Source organism: Miscanthus floridulus, chromosome 2 (genome assembly GCF_019320115.1).
Source record: "Miscanthus floridulus cultivar M001 chromosome 2, ASM1932011v1, whole genome shotgun sequence".
In the NCBI taxonomy this organism is placed as follows: domain Eukaryota; kingdom Viridiplantae; phylum Streptophyta; class Magnoliopsida; order Poales; family Poaceae; genus Miscanthus; species Miscanthus floridulus.
In genome coordinates, this window is record NC_089581.1 from 167413820 (window position 1) to 167437577 (window position 23758).

General features: G+C 44.7%; 2 protein-coding genes across 4 annotated transcripts; one reads left to right on the forward strand and one right to left on the reverse strand.

The window, feature by feature from the left end:
• The first annotated feature begins 14112 nt into the window (after positions 1-14112).
• On the forward strand, positions 14113-18654 carry LOC136535615 (UDP-glycosyltransferase TURAN). 3 transcript variants are annotated; one of them, XM_066527939.1, is made up of 17 exons: positions 14113-14272; positions 14396-14516; positions 14798-14831; positions 15005-15060; positions 15138-15272; positions 15719-15867; positions 15998-16087; positions 16168-16234; positions 16303-16366; positions 16458-16563; positions 16700-16866; positions 16948-17058; positions 17172-17233; positions 17307-17359; positions 17438-17513; positions 17709-17837; positions 18075-18654. In XM_066527939.1, the coding sequence occupies exons 2-17, from the start codon at positions 14412-14414 to the stop codon at positions 18084-18086; spliced, it is 1416 nt and encodes a 471-aa protein (XP_066384036.1). In that variant the 5' UTR covers positions 14113-14272; positions 14396-14411; the 3' UTR covers positions 18087-18654. The 3 variants fall into 3 exon arrangements, with proteins under 3 accessions (XP_066384036.1, XP_066384039.1, XP_066384038.1); XM_066527941.1 differs by having other exon boundaries at positions 14114-14272; positions 14393-14516; XM_066527942.1 differs by lacking the exons at positions 17307-17359; positions 17438-17513.
• Positions 18423-19608, reverse strand: LOC136535616 (protein NEGATIVE GRAVITROPIC RESPONSE OF ROOTS-like). Its single transcript, XM_066527943.1, has 5 exons — positions 19540-19608; positions 19363-19447; positions 18897-19270; positions 18656-18809; positions 18423-18554 (listed from the first exon to the last, which is right to left on the reverse strand). The coding sequence occupies exons 1-5, from the start codon at positions 19543-19545 to the stop codon at positions 18535-18537; spliced, it is 639 nt and encodes a 212-aa protein (XP_066384040.1). The 5' UTR covers positions 19546-19608; the 3' UTR covers positions 18423-18534.
• Positions 19609-23758: the final 4150 nt, after the last annotated feature.

Consider the following 23758-nt stretch of genomic DNA (forward strand, 5'->3'; position numbering starts at 1 on the left):
ACTCATTTACATTCTTGCAAACTAGTTGTAGCAAGCTCTTTAGTGTAATTAGATTTGAGAGCTTGCTTTGTTATTTTGAGCTCACCTAGTGGAGCTCTTTAGAGTAGCAAGTTTGAGAGCTCTTAGTGAGTAGTAACTTTGCAAGTTGTGTGCCTAGTAATCATTGCAACTAGAATTATTGGATAGATAGCTTGTAACCCTTGTAAAGCTAGAGCAAGTTTGCATTTCGCTATTTGTCATACTAATTAAATTGCTCTAGTTGATTTATAGATTTTTAAATAAGCTATTCACCCCCCTCTAGCCATATTAGGACCTTTCAAGTGGTATCAGAGCCGTGGTCACCGTTTGATTGAAGGCTTAACAACCTTGGTGTCAAATTATGGCTTAAGTTGTGTTCAACCATGTGGGGGGTAAACCACTGTTCTTTGATGGCACATGCTATGATTATTGGAAGAGAAAGATGAGGATGTATCTTGGTTCAATCAATGATCAAGTATGGGAGGTGACCGAGAATGACTATGCTATCATCGATCCTGATGATCCCACCAACTAAGATAAGATCAACAAGCAATGCAATACAATGGCTCTCAACACCATATACAATGCCATTGATTCTAAGGTGTTTGGGCAAATCAAGGATTGTGAAAGAGCAAATGAGGTGTGGAAAAGATTGGAAGAAACATATGAGGGCACACCGGCGATGAAGAGTGCCAAATTGTATATCCTCAAGGATAAGTTGACAAGTTTCAAGATGAAGGATGATGAGAGCATTCTAGAAATGTTACATCATTTGCAAGTGATTGTCAATGATTTGAAGGCATTGGGAGAAAAGATCAAGGACGATGATGTCTCTCATCGGTTCTTGATGTGCCTACCTCCAAGATTTGAGATGTTGAGATTGCTCATCATAAGAGGAGGATTGAAGGAGGTTACCCCTAACCAAGTACTAGGTGATGTCATGATACAAGAGACATACCATGTGGAAAGGGAGGGGGATGACAAGGATGAGAAGAAGGAAGAAGAGGACAAGAAGAAGAGTATAGCATTCAAGGCTAGCTCATCATCATCCAAGAACAAGGGCAAGTCCAAGAAAGAATTAAGTGATGATGATGATCTTAGTGACATTGATGATGAAGCCATGGCCCTATTTGTGCGCAAGATGGGTAAATTTATAAAGAAGAAGGGCTATGGTGCAAGAAAGAGAAGAGATCACACAAAGAGCAAAGAGTATGTGAAAAGATGCTATAATTGCAAGAGCCTCGATCATGTTGTAGCAAATTGTCCCTACAATAATGATAATGATGAAGATGAGAAGAAGAAGCATAGGAAAGATAAAAATGAGAAGAAGGAGAAGAGAATGACCTTCCAAAAGAAGAAGAAAAGTGGAGGCTATGTAGTCACTTGGGATAGCGATGGTTCCTCGGATGGTGATAGCTCTAGTGATGATGATAAGAAATCTATCAAGAGAGCACTAGCAAGCATCGCCATCAACAAGAAGCTCTCTATTTTCGACACTCCATCGACATGCCTCATGGCAAAGCCTACCAAGGTAAAATATGATAAGAGTGATGATGATGAATGTAAAAGTGACTCTTGTAGGAATGAAAATGATGAAGAAGACGAAGAGTACACCAAGGAGGAGGTCTTGAACATGTGTGAGCAAGTGCACGCTTGCAATGAGATGAAGAGAAAGGAGTGCAAAGAATTACGCAAGAAAGTAAAACTTCTTGAGCAATCCTTTGATGAGCTCAATGCTACTCATGAGAGGCTAATGGAAGCCCATGAGAAACTTGGTAAAGCTCACTCTAAGCTTGAAAAGGCTCATTCATCTCTCATTGAGCAATGCAAAGTGGAGGAAGCCAAGAAGGAGCAAGTGATCATATTATGTGATGCGGGACTAACATGTGATCTTATTGATGAATCTATTTTTGTTGCTCCCACTAACACTTCTTGTAGTACTACCACTTCTACTTCACCTTTGAGTGATGGTCTCACTTGTGAAACCTCACTAATGGTAGAAAATAAGACCCTCAAGAAGGAGGTGAATGAGCTCACTCGTGCCTTAGGCAATGCCTATGGTGGAGAAGCTCGCTTGCTAAAGTGCTTGGGTAGCAAAGGTTCTCTCTCAATAAAGAGGGATTAGGTTATACCCCCAAGAAAGGCAAGGCGGCCTTTGTCACTCCCAAATCTAGCTTTGTGAAGGGCAATGGTCAGTTTTGTAATAGATGCAAGCAAGTTGGGCATATAGAGCAAAATTGCAAGACTAACAAGAACAAGCTACCTAATGTATCCTCAATCAAATTTGATTCTTGTTACATGATTTATAAGGGTGCCAATGGTGTGAATGCTAAATTCATTGGTACACCAATTGTGGGCCCAAAGAAAAAGGCCATTTGGGTACCAAAGACCTTGGTGACTAACCTACAAGGACCCAAGCAAGTTTGGGCACCTAAAAAGAATTGATCTTCTTTTCTAGGTAAATTATAAAGCCTGAGGAAGGCATTGGGTGTTTGATAATGGGTGCACACAACACATGACCGGTGATCTAAGAATGTTCAATTTAATCAATGAAAACAAGAGCAATGGATTTGATAGCATCACATTTGGTGACAATGGCAAAGGCAAGGTCAAAGGGCTTGGTAAGATTGCAATATTCAATGACTTGAGCATTTCTAATATGCTACTAGTAGAGAGCTTGAACTTCAACCTTTTGTTGGTAGCTCAATTGTGTAATCTTGGTTTCAAGTGTATATTTGGTGTGGATGATGTAGAGATTATAAGTGTAGATGGCTCTAACTTGATATTCAAAGGATTTAGATATGAGAATCTATACTTAGTTGATTTCAATGCTAGAGAAGCTCAATTGACAACATATTTGATCACTAAATCTAGCATGGGTTGGTTATGGCATAGAAGGCTTGGTCATGTTGGAATGAAACAATTAATCAAGTTGATTAAGCATGACTTAGTTAGAGGCTTGAAAGATGTTGCTTTTGAGAAAGATAAGCTATGTAGTGCATGTCAAGCCAAAAAACAAGTTGGTAACATACATCCTAAGAAGAGCATGATGAGCACATCTAAGGCATTTGAGTTGATGCACATGGACTTGTTTGGACCAACCACTTACACTAGCATTAGTGGAAATAAATATAGATTTGTGATTGTGGATGATTTCACTAGATACACATGGGTCTTCTTTCTTGGTGACAAGAGTGATATATTTGCAATATTCCAATCTTTTGTCAAGGATGTTCACAATGAGTTTGAAACAACAATCAAGAAAGTTAGAAGTGACAATGGAAGTGAGTTCAAGAACACAAGAATTGATGAGTTGTGTGATGAATTTAGAATTAGACATCAATTCTCGGCCAAGTACACTCCTCAATCAAATGGGTTAGTTGAAAGAAAGAATAGAACCTTAATTGATATGGCAAGATCAATGTTGAGTGAGTACAATGTGAGTCATTCATTTTGGGTCAAAGCAATCAACATGGCTTGCTACTATAGCAACCGACTCTATTGTCACCCCATGATGGAGAAGACACCTTATGAGCTATTGAATGGAAGAAAGCCCAACATAGCATACTTTCGGGTATTTGGTTGTAAATGAATATATTGAAGAAAGGCACTAGATTGAGCAAGTTTAAAAAGAAATGTGATGAATGTTTTTTGCTTGGTTACTCCACTACTAGCAAGGCTTATAGAGTTTAGAATTTGGCTAGTGGTACTCTTGAGGAGGTTCATGATGTGGAGTTTGATGAAACAAATGGTTCCCAAGAGGAAGATGAAAATCTAGATGATATGAAAGGAACTCAATTGGTCAAGGCAATGAGAAACATGGACATTGGTGAGTTAAGGCCTAGAGAGGTGATTGATGTTGAAGATAACAAGAATTAAGTGCTCTCTAACTCGAATGTGCAAGCTAGTGGTTCTCATGATAAAATCCAAGTAAGCACCATTGATGGCAATGTGCAAGATCAACAAGTGGCTAGTTCATCATCTCAACCAAGTGATCAATCAAATGCAAGCAATCAAGTGCAAGTGCTTCAATCAATCAATGTTGCAAGATATCATCCATTGGACACTATCATTGGTGATATTTCAAGAGGTGTGCAAACTAGATCTAGATTGGCTTCATTTTGTGAGCACTTCTCATTTGTGTCATCCATTGAACCTAAAAAGATAGATGAAGCTTTAAAGGATGTTGATTGGGTCAATGCTATGCATAAAGAGCTAAACAACTTCATAAGAAACTAAGTATAGGATTTAGTAGAGAGGCCTAAGAATCATAATGTGATTGGAACCAAGAGGGTCTTTCGGAACAAGCAAGATCAAGATGGGATAGTAATAAGGAACAAAGAAAGATTAGTGGCTCAAGGTTACACTCAAGTTTAAGGTCTTGACTTTGGAGAAACATATGCCTCGGTTGCAAGATTGGAAGCAATTAGGATCTTGTTAGCCTATGCTTGTGCCCACAACATCAAGTTGTACCAAATGGATGTGAAGAGTGCATTTCTCAATAGGTACATCAATGAGCTTGTGTATGTTGAGCAACCTCCTAGTTTTGAAGATGAAAGAAAACTCAACCATATTTACAAGTTAAGAAAGGCTTTGTATGGATTGAAACAAGCACCAAGAGCATGGTATGAGAGGTTGAGGGATTTCCTACTCTCTAAGGGATTCAAGATGGGAAAGGTTGACACCACTCTCTTCACCAAGAAGCTTGGAAATGACTTGTTTGTAATGCAAATCTATGTTGATGATATCATATTTGGGTCAACAAATCAAGATTTTTGTGAGGAGTTTGATAAGATGATGGCAAGTGAGTTTGAGATGTCCATGATTGGAGAACTTAGCTACTTCCTTGGTCTTCAAATCAAACAAATGAAGAATGGCACATTTGTGAGTCAAGGCAAGTATATTAAGGACATGCTCAAGAAGTTTGGAATGGATGATAGTAAAGCTATTAGTACACCAATGGGGACAAGTGGAAGCTTGGATAGTGATGCTAGTGGCAACATAGTGGATCAAAAGATGTATCAGTCTATGATTGGAAGCCTACTCTATGTGACCGCATCAAGACCAGATGTGATGTTTAGTGTATACATGTGTGCTAGATTTCAAGCCTCACCAAGAGAGAGTCATTTGAAAGCAACAAAGAGAATACTGAGGTACTTGAAGCATACACAAAATGTTGGATTGTGGTATCCCAAAGGAGCAAGATTTGAGTTGATTGGATATTCGGACTCCGATTATATGGGATACAAAGTTGAGAGAAAGAGCACATAGGGCACATGTCAACTATTGGGAAGATCACTTGTATCTTGGTCATCAAAGAGGCAAAATAGTGTAGCACTTTCAACCGCCGAAGCAGAGTACATTTCGGCCGGTAGTTGTTGTGCCCAATTACTTTGGATGAAGGCTACTTTGACTGATTTTGGAATTAGGATCAAGCAAGTGCCATTGCTATGTGACAATGAGAGTGCCATCAAACTCATAAACAACCCGGTTCAACACTCAAGAACAAAGCATATAGATGTCCATCATCACTTCATAAAAGATCACCAACAAAAAGGGGACATTTGCATAGAGAGTGTGGGTACCGAAGATCAACTTGCCGACATATTCACCAAGCCACTTGATGAGAAGAGGTTTAGCAAGCTAAGGAATAAATTGAACATACTTGACTTCACCAATATGTGTTGATGCACCCCTAAACTTATATGATATGCCTCTCCTTTGAGCAATACAAGGTATAAATTGATTGGCATGACATTCATCCTTGCTAAGGACATGATTAGTGCATCTAGACATATTTCACATTTGAATAGGCTCATTCATGAAAATCAAATGAATTTGATGCTTGTATGGTACCACTATTGCTTGTATGCTTGAAATGATCTAGTGGTAGCATATGACATGTTTGTGGGCTTGTAAATCTAGTGTTTGATCTATAAATGAGCTATAAGTGTTTAACTCAATATGGTACAAGATAACCCTTATTTGGAGGTGTGAAGAAGCTTGTCAGTGGATCAAACCAAGTTAAATATCTTTTGCAAGTAATCTAGATTGAACCAAATTGAAAAATGATCCTCATTTTACATGGTTTCACCCCAACCTATCTATAATTTGAACCTATCTATACTTTAAGCCTTTGTGGTCATTGATGACAAAGGAGGAGAGAAACAAAGATAAGTGATAGGGGGAGAAATAGTGTAGAGAGATAAGATATAACAAAGGAAGGGGGTCAATTAAAATCTTGAGCACACAAGTAGGGGGAGCAAGCTCATGAACTTGTATGATGCATTTGAATGTGCATCTCATATGTTTGCTTGCATGGCATAAGTTTTAAATTTCAATATCCATGCTTGTGTGGTGTATGCTAGTGTAAGCTTGAATGATGAAATGAAAAACTAAGCGCGCATAGGATATCTAATGATTTCATTTCCAAGTATGTACAAGTGGTATCTAGCTATCAAGTGGTATCTAGCTAAAGTAACTAGACTTATGTTCATCATATGAAAACTAGACCTTTACTTATAACATTGATCTCATGGGGTATTCTAGTTTTTATGTATGTCTAGTTACTAATGGTGCTAAGGATGGTATAATGGTGCACTCCGATTGGTATCACGCTTCAAAGGTCCATCTCTTATACCTTAGCATCATTTGACAGAAATTGTCTCCCATATTTCCTATCTAAGCATATGTGCAAAGTTACAATCCAAACTCTTAGCACATATGTAGGGGGAGCAATTACTACCATATGGAGTTCATGAAACTTGTCCATATCCTTTACACATGGTAAATATGCATGGGCAAGCAACATGAACTCAATTGAATCTTATTTTATATCTTTGTATAAGGGTTGTCATCAATTACCAAAAAGAAGGAGATTGAAAACTCTAGTTTGGTTTGGATAATTGATGAAATCCTAAGTGCTAACCTAGTTTATCAAAGTGATCATGAGATAGGTAGCACTAACCCAAGTGATGAAGCAATGACAAAGATCATGACAATGGTGATGGCATGGTTATGATCAAAGGCTTAAACTTGGAAAAGAAGAAAGAGAAAAACAAAAGGCTCAAGGCAAAGGTATAAAATATAGGAGCTATTTTGTCTTAGTGATCAAGACACTTAATGAGTATGATCACATTTAGGATAGATAGCCGTACTATTAAGAGGAGTGAAACTCGTATCGAAATGCGGTTATCAAAGTGCCACTAGATGCTCTAATTCATTGCATATGCATTTAGGATCTAGTGGAGTGCTAACACAGTACCCTTGAAAATATTTGTGAAAATATGCTAACACATGTGCACAAGGTGATACTCTTAGTGGTTGGCACATTTGAGCAAGGGTGAAAGAAATAGAAATGATAGAGGGTCAGTCTTACTATTTTACAACTGATCGGACGCTGGTCTCAGGGAGACCGGCACGTCCGGTCAGGCGTGGCAGTGATACCCTAGCGTCGGTCATATGACCGGACGTTGGGCCTCTGACTGACCAGACACTGGAAGGATGCGTCCGGTCAAAGCTAACGTAGCTGCACTGAAGTCAGGGTGACTAACCGAACGCTGGATGTGTCCGGTCAAGTGCCACCGGATGAGTCCGATCGAAGAAAACTGGTTTTGGAACCGGACTGTAAACGACCGGATGCTGAGGGTTCAGCGTCCGGTCAATTGTGCTAGAGCGTCCTGTCAACTATCAACCGTTGAGATCAGACGACTCCTGTTGAACGCAGGATGACACGTGGCCGCCATCGGGCGACCGGACGCTGAGCCCTGTGTCTGATCAGTAGAACCGGAGCGTCCGGTCACCCCGATCAGTACCCAGTGAAGGGGTATAATGGCTCTATTTCATGGGGGCTTCTATTTAAGCCCCATGGCCGGCTCAAGCTCACTCTCTTGCACATTTTCATTAACATAGCAATCTTGTGAGCTTAGCCAAAGCACTCCCACTTATCTCCATCATTGATCCATCATCTTTGTGAGATTGGGAGAGAATCCAAATGCATTGCTTGAGTGATTGCATCTAGAGGCACTTGGTATTCGTGTTGCGCTGTGGATTTCGCTTGTTACTCTTGGTGGTTGCCACCACCTAGACGGTTTGGTGCAACGATGGAGGATCGGCATGAGTTGGTGATTATTCGTGGCCATCTCCGGTGATTGTGAGGGGAGTTGTACCTTCCCCGGCGGAGTACCGAAAGGTAACTCTAGTAAATTGCTCATGTCATTGAGTTACCTCACTTGTGGGGAGGTTCTTGCAGTGTCCAATCGTGTGGACGTGGTTTGTGAAACACCTCTTAGCCGTCAAACCACCAAGTGTTGGTCGACACAACGAGGACGTAGCGTGTTGGCAAGCACGTGAACCTCGGGAGAAAATTAGTTGTCTCGTGTCATTTGTATTCTCTCGGTGATTGGCATAATCTTCATCTTGTGATTGGTTCATTCCTCTACACGACGGTATAATCATCCTACTCACTCATTTATATTCTTACAAACTAGTTGTAGCAAGCTCTTTAGTGTAATTAGATTTGAGAGCTTGCTTTATTATTTTGAGTTCACCTAGTGGAGCTCTTTAGAGTAGCAAGTTTGAGAGCTCTTAGTGAGTAGTAACTTTGCTAGTTATGTGCCTAGTAATCATTGCAACTAGAATTGTTGGATAGGTAGCTTGTAACCCTTATAGAGCTAGAGTAAGTTTGCATTTCGCTATTTATTATACTAATCAAATTGCTCTAGTTGATTTATAGATTCTTAAATAGGCTATTCACCCTCCCTCTAGCCATATTAGGACCTTTCACTATATGACATGTATTGATGCAAATGCACAGACGTAATTAATTGACTGCAATCGTGACTCATAAAAATACGATTTACGCCTCTTGAGCTAGTTCTAACGACGACTGTACTTAGGTTACATATACACGTTGTCGAACAATACGTTATTTTCCAATAATTATTTTAGTTATACAAACCCAAGTTGTTTCTTTATTTCATTTTATCGATTTAATCATTATTCGACATAGGACACCATTATCTATCTAGTAAACTAATTATTCTGGTGCTACATAAATTATCTTGAGCAGCTAATAATATTAGTAATTTGCTATACAATTTTTAGAGTTAATACTATCATCGATTTATCACGAAAATTTCTACAAGTTCACCTTTTTCATAATATTAAGCACTCTAAATCAATTAGAGCAACCCTAAAAACATACCAAACCTATGCGACAAAATACACTATTAGATAGATCATGATTTTAGAACCTTAACAAAACTAGTTTGGTTTTTTACGATTTTTCTATGATTTACTACAAATTTTACAAGTCTATTTCCGCAACTAAATTAACAAGTGCTTCATAAGACAAAGGCCAATGGCCACCAAACCGGCCAGTGGCCAGCTCGCCCAGGTCCAGCGGCCCGACAGCCCAGGTGCGGCGGCCATGGGCCGGCCCAGCGAGCAGGTGTGAGCGTGGCCCAACAAGCCAGACCAGGCGCGGGTGAGCCGCCAGCCCACGTGCGGGAGCAGGCCAGCCCAGGAGGGATCCACAGCGGCCGTGACAACCTTTCTAAAGAGTCCTCGTTTTATCCCCTAATTGCAAAACCATTGAGGCCACTATTCCTATGAGTCATACTATTTGTATTTTACTCCCTAGACAAGTCAAATTCATGTTTTCGCACGTTCCTGGTAAACCAGAGCAGAGTAGCACAGCCGGTCATGGCCGACCGGCACTGGTTCCGGCCGGGAGGGCTCGCCGGTGATGCGGAACGAGCGACGAGGTGCGCGGGCTCCCACGTGGAGACAACGTGGCCCTAGAGAGCAACCCACGACCAGGGTACCCGACAACGGGCAGGGCACGACTGCCCGTGTCGGCGCGGTTCACCGGTGGTGGCGCACGCGCTCCATTGCGACGAGCACGGTACGGATTAATCCAAGGGGTGGGGAAGCAATAGGGTCTCACCTAGGTCCTGCCAGCGGCGTTAGTTCAGTCGGATACATTACGGGGAGAGCTGCCCGCGTGCGCCGGTGAGGTGGTGGCGACGAACCGAAGCAGCGCCATCGTTCCCGGTGGTACGAAGCACCGCCGGAGGGCCTGTTGCAGTAGAAGTGGCAAGGTAACAAGGTAGTTCCGAGACAAGGTAAAAACAAGGAGGAGATGGACGAGGAGAGCATGCCCATGGTGGAGCCAAGTTTCAGCGCCGATGGCAACCGCGACGACTACGAGGCCACACACAACAACACCCTTGGACGTATACCGTCGAGGCTTCGCCCGAAGGCTAGCTAATGTCCTAGCGCAGTCGTGGGTGCAAGCAATTGGAGGGAGATGAGTTGAGCGTGGCCAATTTGGAGAAGGAAGGGAGAGCACGAGGGCGGCTATGGTGGGTGGTGCTCTGCTCGACTGCGGCTGCGGGAAAAGCGCTAGGAATGACAGTGCAGCGGGGCCCGGGCGCTCGGAAGTGGCAGCTGTCCCGAGCGAGCCGTGGGCCTCGCGTGAGCTTGCGCCGGGGAAAGCTGGCACCGGCGGGAGTGAGGCGCGGCGCGAACCCAAGGAGGAGCAATGCTGCGGAGCAGCAGGCCCAGCGCGGGGTAGAGGGGCACGCCAGCGTGGACCAGGGCGGGCGCGTTGGCTGCAGCGCAGGCGCATGACACCGGCATCGGTCCAGAGCGGACCAGGGCTCGCGCGCGCAGTGACACTGGAGCGGACGACCGGAAGACAGGGAGGTACAGCGCTAGAAGGAGAGCGAGGAGGCGTAAGTGTTTCACACTGAGGAGTAGCAGCGAGCGGCAGAGTCGATCCAGGCGTCAGAGGAAAAGGGAGGGAGTGAGCGACCGGTCTAGATCGGCCTGGCCTTAACACGCAACGCAGGACAGACAATAGAGACAAGACAGAGGTAGACAGGGGCAGACACTGAGAGAGTGAGATGGAGAAAAACAGGGCGACGACATTTACATGGCTCGACCATCTTTGCCCGCTAAGTACCCTGATGAGACGACTCAACTTAGCTGGACGCGAAGACAGACCACGACGCTGCGACCAGGACAATAGCGCGACGGGACAACGAAGGCAGACCACGGTTGAGCGACAGTGATGGCAAACGTGCTGAAAGCCTGGTGAGTGGTAAGCGCTGCATGTAGAGTCACTACACTTTGTACGATGGACAACACATCAATTGCCAGCAGTCGCTGCTTGTCATGCTGCTGATGCTAAAATAATAATAGTAAAGGCAGGGGCAACGCTGCGCGACGCAAATAAATCAGGTGACTGATTCAGAGCAAGGGAAAACACCACCGTCGTACTGGCGAGGCAGGTGGGATGAGTGGCCAGCGGCACTCTCGTTTTTATTTCTATTTTGTTTTAAGTTTTAAACCGATTAACTTCCACCAATAATTATTTCATGCAAAAGTTCATACTTCGCACTAACCCATAGAGACAAAATATTTAAGCGCTATTTAATTACTTTGCTCAATATAGTTTGCTAAAAATGGCATTTTAAACATAAGCTCAATATTTAAATTTTAAAATTCAAGAAACTCGTTCTGGAAATTTTTCTTAGGCCTAAATCTCGGTGCTAAATGAGCTCGTAACACTAGGGGTGTTACAGATGACCGACAATGGGTAGCGTCCAATTAGTAGAATGATACCACGACGTGGCAACCAATAATGGCTGGGCCGTCCGGTGGCTGGTAGTGGCTGTGTGGTAGCATGGGTGCACGGGGCACGAAAGAAACTAGCGAGCCCTATGGCCCTCTACCCTACCCCAACATTCATTGGTGGGTAAGGAGCCACGACTCCACGAGTGGGATGGCGGCGTATAAGGTGCGGCAAGCCACAATCAATGGGCAGTGACTAGTTGTGGAGCAGCTCTCGCACGTCTATGATTGGCAGAAGCCGAACATCGGGAGGATGAACCTGGACGAGCAGAGTTATTGGAAACCGACACATTAACCAACCGAGACTCCCACCCCACACCACATCATGTCGTGGCCCCGCTCAGACCGTGCACCACTCTTGACTCGGAGGCGGCGGCGCACGTGCAGGGCATGCCCTTAAGCTCTCTTCACTTCTCATTTTGTTATGCCCATAGGTTGGGAAAATAGCCAACACCACTGGTGTGCGCTAACGCATATCACCGAATCACACAGTGAGGCATTTGATTGTTGCCACCTGCGTCATTAACACTAGGCCTTACAACACTATACGATCCGATGAGTGCCCCTCACTTCATCTGGTGGCTACATCCATCTTTGTTGCAATCCAATGTACTTCACAGGATGGCCTATCAACTTCATTTTCTTCATCATTAGACGAGTCAGTGGCCTTTGTTCACCATGACTTCCAACTCGTGTAACCTTATGTACATAATTGTATGCTCTCATGACGTTTTTCTTCTCTTCAGTGGACTATTTGGTGATCCTGTGCACCGATTCTTCTCTTTTGTATTTGCTCTTCTGACCTTGACATGACGATCCAATGATGTTTTTCTTCTCATCGTTGTATGCTTTGATGACATTTTTTCGATTTAGTGGACGGTCTTGCGATCCTATGCGCGGGGTCTTCTCTACTGTGTTTGCTCTCTAACCTTCACAAGATGGTCCAGTGAGTAATCTTCTTGGTACATTGTTCATTTCTTCTTGAATCTCAATCATTCTTCTTCCATCTTATTCCTTAGTATCCATAGGACATATATAAACATGTCTAACACACTTTAATACACATATAAGTCATATTGTCTATTTTTTTTCTTCTCAATAACCAGAACACTAAAGAACTTGACAAAAAAAATATGGCAATTGTATCATGTTCTTTACAAACTAGTAGGAAACCCATTGCACCCTGAACAAATTTTCTTTCCTCTTCATAGATATTTTTTCCTTATGCTAGATCATTAAGTTGTTTCTAGCCCAGATATTTTTTACCGCAAAGGGGTAAGCGGATAATATATTTTTACATATAGGAAAAAATACTTGTGCCTCACGGGACTCCTAGTCACATGTGATACGGGTAACATCCCTCGCTCCCCAATTACAATTATGCATTGTTATTTTCATCGGTCCTTGTAAATGCATACTCGTCTTTAATTTGTTGGTCAGATCGTGTATACTGCTATCCTGCCATGCCAGACCTTCATTTGCTCTTGCTCTCATGATCAGGTTTGCTCTTTTAACTCATATACCTTTGTCTTCAGCTTGAGCATTTCTATAGGTTTAATGCTACTATATACCTCTATTTTCTTCTTATTCTCATTAACCACTCTCTTTGAAAGGATAAGTGGTCAAGACAAGGGTAGTTTGAATTGGGTTTTTACAAACTTTTTTGTGGAATATAAACATATCACTTACCTGAATTTCACCCATGTGCTTAAGGTTGATAAAGTGTGACTAGTCTATGAAGTAAATAGGGAATGCGAGGAGAGAGAGTTAGGAACACTCAGTTTTTTCACGAGATGTAAAAGTGTCGTGCTTTTCACTAGTCCTCGATAGATTACCTAGAGTATTTTTTAACGAATCCATATTTTTTACAGAGCGGAACAATATTCCTGGTTCGATAGAACAATTGTTCCATCCAGTGACGGATCCAAGAAAATGTTTAGGAGGGGATGGACTGAATAGAGAGCTAGACTAGCAAAGCTTCCATGGCTGAAACTTTTAGGAGAGGCCCAGGGGGGCTCCATGGACACAACAACAGTAGGGGGGCTTGAGCCCCACCCCGGCCACCCGCCCCACGTCCCTTAGGATAGAAATGTTATGAGTTCACTTATTAAATGTCAGATGTTAAGGAGATAGTTTCTAATTCAGGTGAAAAGCGTTATAGATCCACCAAAAAAACATTCCAAGTTCAAATAAGTGTTCCCAATTCAACTAAAAATGTTTCTAGCTACGCTAAGAAATGTTCCGCCTTAACATGATATTAAAAAATCCCCTTTGCTTATTTTCATTGCCCTAGTGAATATTATTATTTTTCCACTTATTTATTGGCAGTGCCCCATGGAGAGGGTAAATAAGAAATCAGAAAGAATCAAAAGTAAAAAAAAAAACAAGAAAAAGGACACAGCAAAATAAATGGGTGATAAAGAACAGCCCAGGGGCCTTTGGGCCGAACAACCCTGGATTGGGCTACCGCTGCAGCCGAGGTCTCTCTCTCTCTCTCTCTCTCTCTCTCTCTCTCTCTGCCTGCGACGACTGGGCTACGCCGCCGCCGCCGCCGCCCTGTGTCAGGAGCCGGAGGTCTTCGTTGGACCCTTCGCCCACGACGAGCGTCCGCCAGGTTTTCCCGCTCGCACCATTTCCCTTCTCTTCCTGATGTGCTAAACCGAGCACCCAAAACCTAACTTAATCGGCTGTGCATGTGTACACCCATGTCCTTTACCGGTTCCATCCCTGTCAGTAGGCTGACGGCGACGGCGATGGCGGAGGCGACGGAGAGGAGGAAGCGCGCGGCAGTCGTGGTACTGGGCGACATCGGCCGCAGCCCGCGGATGCAGTACCACTCCCTCTCGCTCGCTAACCAGGTCCGCTCCTCCTAAATCCACCATCTCGTTTTAGCAGCGTTTCGGTTAAATTGGGCAGGGCTGCACTGGAGCCGTCTCTCCAGCTTGCTGCGCGCAGTTGATTGCTTTCGCAGTAGCAAAAAATTATCTATTGGCCATGGAAAGATTTTGGAGTGACGTGAAGGAAGGAATAGTCCTTACAGTTACCTATCCGATGTTCAGAACACCAAGCATGCAATTTTAGTGTGATAGTGTATGTTTTTCCTTCTATATTGTTGATCCTTTGTTCATCGTCTTCACAGGCCAGCATGGAAGTGGACATTGTTGCAAATGGAGGTATTGGGTTCTTCGCAATTTCATTTATTTCACTTTCATGAATCTACTCTTTCAGTGGGGATCTATTTATACCTCAGTTATACACAGCTTAGTTTGTATTGTGCAATATAAAGTTATGTCAGCTTCTGTTGTTCCTTTTTCTTGTGGAGATATGACATTGTGTAAATGAACAGGAAGTGATCCTCACTTGTCATTGAGAGAGAACCCGTCAATTCACATCCACGAGATGGTATTGATGTTGGAAACTATTCTGTTGTTTTGTATTGTCTTTTTTTGTCACTGTTAACTAGAAAATTCTCTCTTCAGAAAACAGTGCAGTTAACTGGAATTTCAAAGATATCTGGTGCCCTGGCACTTCTACTTAAAGCTGCTGTCCAGTTCATTTTGCTGGTTTGGTTCCTTTGTTTTAAGATTCCTCGCCCTGATGTCTTTGTTGTCCAGGTTAGTGTCAAGTTCCTTATTATGTGTATTCAGAGTTTCATGAACACTACACACAACCACTATCAGTTCAGATGTCATGAGTAAACTGGCTAGCGTTAGCATTTTATCTTTGTGCCTGGCTTAAGCTGGAGATCATGCTATGCAGTGGATATGGTGCCTTTCTGTCACCTTTTCTTTCTAACTAGTCTTTGTATAGCACATTTGTGAAGCTGTCTAATCTGACTTGTACATCCTTAGTTGCAGAATATGCTCCAGTCTCCTCTTTTAGTGGATTATATTGTAGTTTTGTACCATGGGTGTTTTGATTACAGTCACCTAGCGTCCCTTTTGTTTGATGCTTACAGAAGTACCTTTTTGTTTGACATGTCCTCGAAATTTTCAACGTCATGCTTTTTGATGTAATAGGAGACCTAATTTCAGTTTTTTGTTTATCTTTTTTCCAATAGAATCCACCTTCTGTTCCAACACTGGCTGCTGTAAAACTGGCAAGCTGGTTGAGAGGTGCTAAATTTATTGTGGATTGGCATAACTTTGGATATACATTGCTGGGGTTGTCGCATGGCAGAAGTCACATTATAGTCAAAATATATTTCTGGTAATCCATCTTACCCTGATCGTTTATCTTCTGTTAAGATTAACATATCATATATAACTTGGTGTTCCAGAAATTTGTTCCTTTACTTGAAAATATCTGTTAATATAGTAACATGTTCTGCATTCTATAGGTTTGAGAAGCACTTTGGGCAGATGGCTGATGGTGCCTTTTGTGTTACAAAAGCAATGCAGCATGAGCTCGCTCAAAATTGGGGAATCAGGTAGACTGATCAAACTTAAACATAGTTTTCTCCATATATATGAAGGATTGGTATTCACATTCTCTAGTCTGCAATTCCAGGGCGACAGTTCTTTATGATCAATCTCCTGATTTTTTCCACCCTGCTTCCTTGATGGAGAAACATGGGGTGAGCATCTATTTTGAGTTTTTCTTTCCTCCTTCCAGTACCACATGTGACCTGAAGACACGTAATAGTTGTTTAGCAGGCTAGGGAATTCCATCTGTAGTGCTATGGGCAATGCTGATTGCATATCAGTGGGTATGTTTTTTCTTCAATTAACCAGAGCATTTTGATGTTTTGTGCTTATTTCACTTCAATTTATTTCTTGTTGCCTGATCATACATTGCAGAGGAAGTAGTGGAAGACATGAACACTACTGTCTTTACCAGTAAGATTGATGGTGAAGTTTACTTGAAGCCTAACAGACCCGCACTTGTTGTGAGCAGCACAAGCTGGTCTGTTCTCTTGAACCGTGCGTCCATGCAGTCATTGCTATAGCCTAGAGCCTTCTTTATGTTCATTGCATGTGACTATTGAGTGGATTGTTCAAATATGAGAAAAGATATAAATCTTTACTGAATATATTTCTAGGACGCCGGATGAAGATTTCAGCATACTTCTGGAAGCAGCACTTATGTATGACAGACGCGTCGCTGCAGCTTTAGGTGAAGATGATTCAATGGATGAGGGACAACTTTGGATTGATATCAAGAACGGAAAGCAATTTGTCTACCCAAGATTACTGTTCATTATTACAGGTATAATCCATTCTGCTATATTAACTTGAATAACCAAAGTTTAAGCATTCTTTAGTTTTTCATCTATTCCAAATTTTTTAGGTAAAGGACCTGATAGGAAGAAATATGAGGATCAGATAAAAAGGTTGAAGTTGAGACGTGTTGCCTTGCGGACGATGTGGCTTGCATCAGAGGACTACCCTCTATTGCTCGGTATGCCAGCTGATTTTACGCATGCACGCACACTTGTAGCAAAAAACCTATCCCAACTTGATGGTTTTCTAAGCATGAAGACTGTTTTCTTTTTTAAAAAAAAAACATTGCAGGGTCAGCTGATCTAGGAGTGTCATTGCATACATCTTCATCAGGGCTGGACCTACCAATGAAGGTTACTCATATACTTGTTTTAATTAAAGGTTGCAGGATTTTTATTAGCTTGATTATAACCTGAATGGTTTTAGGTGGTTGATATGTTTGGATGTGGATTGCCTGTTTGTGCTGCTTCATTCTCCTGGTAGCCCAATTTCTTACTTTTTTTTCCTCCAATATTTTGCTTCGGCAAGTTTTCACTGAAGCATTAAGCTTGCTGCAGCATTGAGGAGCTTGTAAAAGTAAACAAAAATGGTCTTCTTTTCTCAACATCTTCGGAGCTTGCTGATGAACTTATGGTCTGGATCACTTGAGCATATTAGTTTCAATGTCATTTCACTGAACGATTGTTTTGACATATTTGGAATATGCACATGTGACAACTTCCTTTTTTTTCTCTAAAATAAAAGGAAGAGCACGATTGCGTCATGACTTAATATTTATCATCAAAACCGATGCTAATGTTTACAGTTGCTATTTGCTAAACAATGCAGATGCTCTTTAAGGGGTTTCCAGAAGAATGCAATGCCTTGAAATCCCTCAAAGAAGGTGCCATGAAGTCAGCATCATCTTCGAAATGGTCAACAGAATGGGAAACCAATGCACTACCTTTGGTGAACCAGGCAAGTGATCAAACATTTTTTTTTTGAACCGGGAAAACAGCAGGGGAGTCCCCCCACTGTAAAATTTTTGTATTAAATAAAAAAGGACAGAGCTGTACAAGAAGTTAAAAACTGTACAAACAACACAGAAGGGTCCAGCTAGCCTGAGGAGGGCAAAGTGATCAAACATTGCTTACTAAAATTGTGGTTACACTCATCATCTTAGGCTTTACCTTTTTTTCATGTCCAAATTTGCAGGTCATTGGATGAGATGTATGCTAACATATATCAGATAGAATTGTTCCATTCCAGAGAATCAGAGACAGGTGTGCTAGAGAGACCAGATGTACATTAAAGCGTACGGATTGCTTTCACCAGCCGCTGCTAAAATCAGTTGCTAGTTGATGCCATGTGCTGATGTGCGCCACTTCAGCAAAACTTGGGCAATTTTATAGATATGAAACTAGGGAAACATACTCTGCTGAACACATGTATAAGTTGTTTCAGGATGTATACCACTGTAGGCCAGCACTTTGTTTGATAATCTGGTCTATATTGGAATATCTTTGTCTGTCACATAACAAAGGAAACATAGAAAACCATATAGTTTACCCTGGTGTTGAAGGCCATCTGATAAGATCATATGCAGAGAGGCGTGTATACCAAACAAAATTGTACAAGGAATCAGTTGTCTCCTTTTTGCTTCCATCCTGGAAGTTCAGATCTGTAACACGATGTCTGTAGAATTAAAAGGATGTCAGATACATGGTCATATCTTATGTTTACTTGCAGATGCACACACTGCTACAAATATACTTTTGTACCAGAAATGAACTTACACTGTGAATCTGTTCTGATCCATTTGCCCCCTACGTCCTCGGCCTCTACCTTGCCTTTCGGAGCCATCTGGACCACCTGATCATCCCTTGTTGCAGTATCAGAGAATGCTGGGTTTTCAGGGTGCACCTTCTTGAGCAGCAAACCCCAGACAATCTGTCAAGCAGGAAAGGCATGCGTTAGTAACCCTGAATTCTGAATCAATTCGCTTCTGAAATCTGAATGCAACCTGAACTCTAGCACCTCGTCAAATCTCATTTCGGGTACAGTTTCTCTGAAGCTTGGCCTGGGCCGGAAACCTCCGGAGGCTCTTGTTGCAAGTGCCCTGAACGATCTTGGCCTACCAATGCCTCCATTCCTGGAGGTGGAAGGACAGCTCAGGAGCCGCTCGAGCTGCAGGTGGTTTACCCTGTCCAGTCCACCGGCTGTGGCGGCTCTTCTGGCTCCGGCGAGCGATTTCAGCTCCTCCTGCAGCTTGCTGAGCTCGTCCAGACGACCACACCCCTTCACTCTGTTCCCTTCTCCCCTCGTCCCGAACGTCCCGATCGACATCATCGCCGTGGTCCAGCCGTCGTTGAGCTTGTCTGTCTGAGGAAGTCCACCGGAGGCGTCAGCAGCTGCAACACGGGGAATGCAAGTGTGAGTTTCAGCTATACAGACACATGAAAGAATGCCGTTCCAGGCTTTCGGCTTTCAGCCTGTCACTTACGCCAAGCCGTGCCTGCGCTGAATTCTGCAGATCTCCTTCTGTTGCGATGCGATCCATGAAGCTTGGTCTGCATCCAGTTGAGAACCTGCGGCCGCCACAGCAGCAAGAATTAAACACCCACAGTGCCATTCAGCCATAGCTAGTTCAGATGAAACAGACAACGCCTGCGTAGCGTACCCCCATGGCCACCGGTGCTCTCTTATCTTGTGTAAGAAGCTCGGACAAATGTAGGTGGTGACTGGTGAGGTGAATGAATGGGCTTGATATATAGCTAGCGCATGGTCGCATGGATGATGCAAGTGTATATATAGGGGTACAACACAATACAAACTTTGGCCATGTGGTCACAACTGAAGAAAATCTGGTTAAAGACTGCATCCGCGTACACCTCAACAGAAGAAGCTCATGCATGGCCAGTGCTGTGTCCAGCAAACAGGGTGCACTTTTACAGGATCATAAATAAGCACACGTACATTCCCGACTTTGCCTTCACTGGAAGCAAAAACTTGTTGCCATCGAGGAAGATCTATCCCGTTTTAGGGGAAACGCGTGGTATAGCCAAAGCACAAAAAATAAGATAAAATGGAGGGACAGATGCACCGAGAGTCGAGCAAAGAAAGATAGACCGCATGCGTTTTGGAACAATGGCGTGTGACAAACCTGGCCACAGGTTTCTGATGCTCGGTGCAGGCATGTTTTGTGTTACCGATGACTCACTAGAGGTCTCTCTCTCCACAAGTGTGTCCTCCTCCTGTCCAGATCATCGTCGTAGGAAAGTAAGCAGGGAGGTGAGGTCAGCATGGCTCACTCTCAAGCTGGGAGAGTTGTAGATGCATTCTGCCATTGCACATTGATTGTGGTGGCTGAATTGAAGTATAAAATTGCCAAGTTCTTGCTAGTATATAAATACCGATTAGAAACAAACGATGTGTCGGGTTCATAAACCCGAAGTCCCTCGTGGACCGGCTTCCAAGCAAAGGTTCGGTTCAGTAGACAAACGCTGTGAACAACGCGCAGTTGTTGGGCTGGCCCAAGTACCTCAAACGACAGGCCAGAAGGGCGATCTAATCTCCGATCGGAAGGCCTGGCCGAGGAGGAACGGCGCCCGCTTCCGACTCCGGCCCGCCTCTCCGACCGGAGCGCTCGCTTCGGTCTCCAGCCCGCCTCCGGACGGCCTCTCCGACAGGAAGGCCTGGCCAAAAAACCACTTCCGACTCTGACCCGCTTCTCCGACCGGGAATACGCCAAACCCCTGCTTACAGCTCCTCTCCGGCTGGCGCAATCAGAGCCGAATGGGACCAAACCGACCGGGAACGCCCGATCGGTAAGTACCAGGAAACGGACGGAGAAAGTAAGGCAGCGCACTCAAGTCAACCGTAATACCAGGAACCGTACCTTGTACACCTGCAGGACAGTACCCTGCAACATCCCTGACATTTTTCCCTACAGTATTGTGGACGCCATCAACTCCCATACCAGATAAATACGGTAAGGCTCCCCCACGTGCCTCTGAGACATCGACAGTGTTGTGGGCGTCGACATTTACCGTATCAGACGAACATGGTAAAACCCCTTACATGCCTCTGGGTATCAACAGTGTGGCAGACACCGACATCTGCCATACCTGAAGAAGATGACGCAACATCCCACGTGCATCTGACATTAAATAGTATTGTTGGCATCTACCATCATCATGTACCCGTCGGCGTAGGCAGCAAGACTTAGCAGCATACGTACTCTCTCCCTCTCACTTGTAAGGTCATCTCCTTCATCTATAAAAGGGGGTGCACTCTCTCCCAAAAGACAGTTGATTCAGATCGATCAAGTTCACTTGGACACAATAACAGAACCACCAGGTTCAAACCGCGAGCACACGCTCGAACACATAGCGCATAGCGGAGCTCCCGTCACTCTCGGCCCCTCTGACCAGAGTCCGATCGGACCTCTTGTATCCCTCATTTTTCTCCTTCTCGTTTGTAACCCCACTGCAAACTTCGAGCACCTGGGCTCAGGAATAAAGTTACCGACAGACTCAAACTGGACGTAGGGCACGTTGCCTGAACCAGTATAAACCCTATGTCATTTAGTGCTAGGCCACCTCTGATCACAACGTACGGCAAAACTACAAATATTTACGTGTTGGTCACTTTCTGCACCGACAGTTGGCGCCGTCCGTGCGGAAGACGCTGTACGTTCAACACTTTTTGGTCATTGGATAGCCCACTTTTCCGTCACCTTCGCCATAGCGGGCTCAAGCGATACGAATCACCTCGGCTCACTGGAGTTTCCCACACTCCCACCTATTGGGATGCGGATTCCACCCATCTTCGAGCCGTCCTAGGCCTTTCTCTTCGGAAGCCTGGACTTCGGCGCCGAGCGGCTCGACGTACTACACCTCCACGAGGAGGCAACCATCCCGGCACCCGTCGGAGGGGCGCCCCCCGCCGGCTCTGGGACATCCAACGACTTCAACGACGAGGCGCCTGCGCTTCATTCCGAGCAAACTCTCTGCTTAAACCCCGCTGTGAGTAGTGTACATGTTGTTATTTACTTACTATTCACTATCTCCCGTCGATTATCTAGAGGGACCCCGTTGTCCCTGCCACGACTGCCATGTGATCGGTTCTCCTACGGCCTCGCGTCCCCCGTGGATGCGTACGCCCGGGGGCTCCGAAGGATGTCGGCGCCGCCCCCTCTCACGTCCGAATTCATGGGGATGGCGAGCTATGCTCCCACCTGTTTCCTTGACCTCATGGATGACGATGTTGAGAGTGACGGCTCTAGCATCGGCGATGTAGCACCTAACCATCATCTGTCCCAGGAGTGCGCTATGGCAGACGCTCCGGGACAGCCACCGGTGGTAGCAGAGTCCTTGCAGACTCAAACCCTTCGGACCCTTGTGCGGGGACCCTCACACTCACACAAGAGCATGGCGAGGAGCTACGACAATGGAGGCAGAACCAGCCGCCACCTACGCCGGCATGCTCGGCGCACCACACTGCGCCCCGTGTGCATAAAACGGTGAGCGATGCTTGGGACCCCCCATAGTTCGCTTGGGCTGACCAAAACATCACTGTTGTGGCAATGCTTCTGCGCGGCCTTCCTGAGCCGAACGACCCCTAGGAACAAGCGATCCATCGAAACCTCCGGGCACTGGTGGAAACCACCACCGTTCAACAGGTGGAGAGCTCTGCATCACGACACCGACTCGTGGCCTCTCTCCCCACTAGGGTAGTGGGGACGCACTAGACGAATCACTCCATCCACTCACCGCTACAGCCACCGAGCGTGGCATAGAAGGCTGCATCTATGTCCTAGTCTGACCTGGCGCTTTCTCCACACCGACCGCCTGTACGTGAGCGGCTCGGGCCAAACCAAGACGCTCACAGCGTCATCAGCAACCGGCATCGGTCCTGGCATGATGATGACACCCATCGAGCGATAGTGATGGCAGGTGACACAGACCCTGGCCGAACCATCGTAAGGAGTGGTGAAACACACCCTAGACACGATCACCGCCCGGACGACCAGAGTCCTAGCCCGGATGGCCCAAGACCACGGGCCTTTGGCCAATGCATCCTGAGAGCGTCATTCCCGCGGCGCTTTAATGGAGGCTGGGGCAAAGGCAAGGCTAAGCACAAGGATCAGGACGAGGGCCCTTCCACGCAGAGGGCAAAAAGAACAAAAAAGATTATCGTCAATCGGCCAACCCGCATTGGTCGCCACGACAGATCACATGGACAAGTAGCCCCAGTAGGGCCTTCCAAATCACTTCAACGAGCTCATGGAGAGCCCATGCACCAACCACACCTACCCCGTCAAACACCTCTACAAGGATTGTGAGCTCCTCAAGCGCCTTCTGCGACAAGCCGGTGGGCCGAAGGAAGGAAAAGGCAAAGAAGCAACAGCCAAGAAAGGGGGCGTAGCGGACAAGGATCCGGACGACTGAAGGTCCCTGTATGGCGACTGAGGTGATCCGACTGGACACCTACCGACTGAAGGACGACAACAGCAATGTTCTCACCAACACTTGGAACAGCTACGTCGTTTCTTCCCCCTAAAATTCAGTCTTACCATTGTTCACTTAACGTTTGCTCCTATAAAAGCACCCTGACCCGAACACTTTCGGCCCAGGTCAATCGGGGGCTACATGGGGGTGCACTATCACCTCTCTTTCCGTTTACTATCATATGGTAAAACTCGTTCCTACCCGAACAAAAGGGTAGTTCGTTCCTTTAAATTACCTTGTGGAGCTTTGCTTTAAATATTCCGACCGATCACACCCCGCCTCTGCCTATGGTTACGAGCAGCTAAGCCTCATGGGCCATGCTCGAGCTCCTAAGGTTGTAGCCTATGGGACGAATGGGCAACTGCGAAAAAGAAAGAATAAAAACAG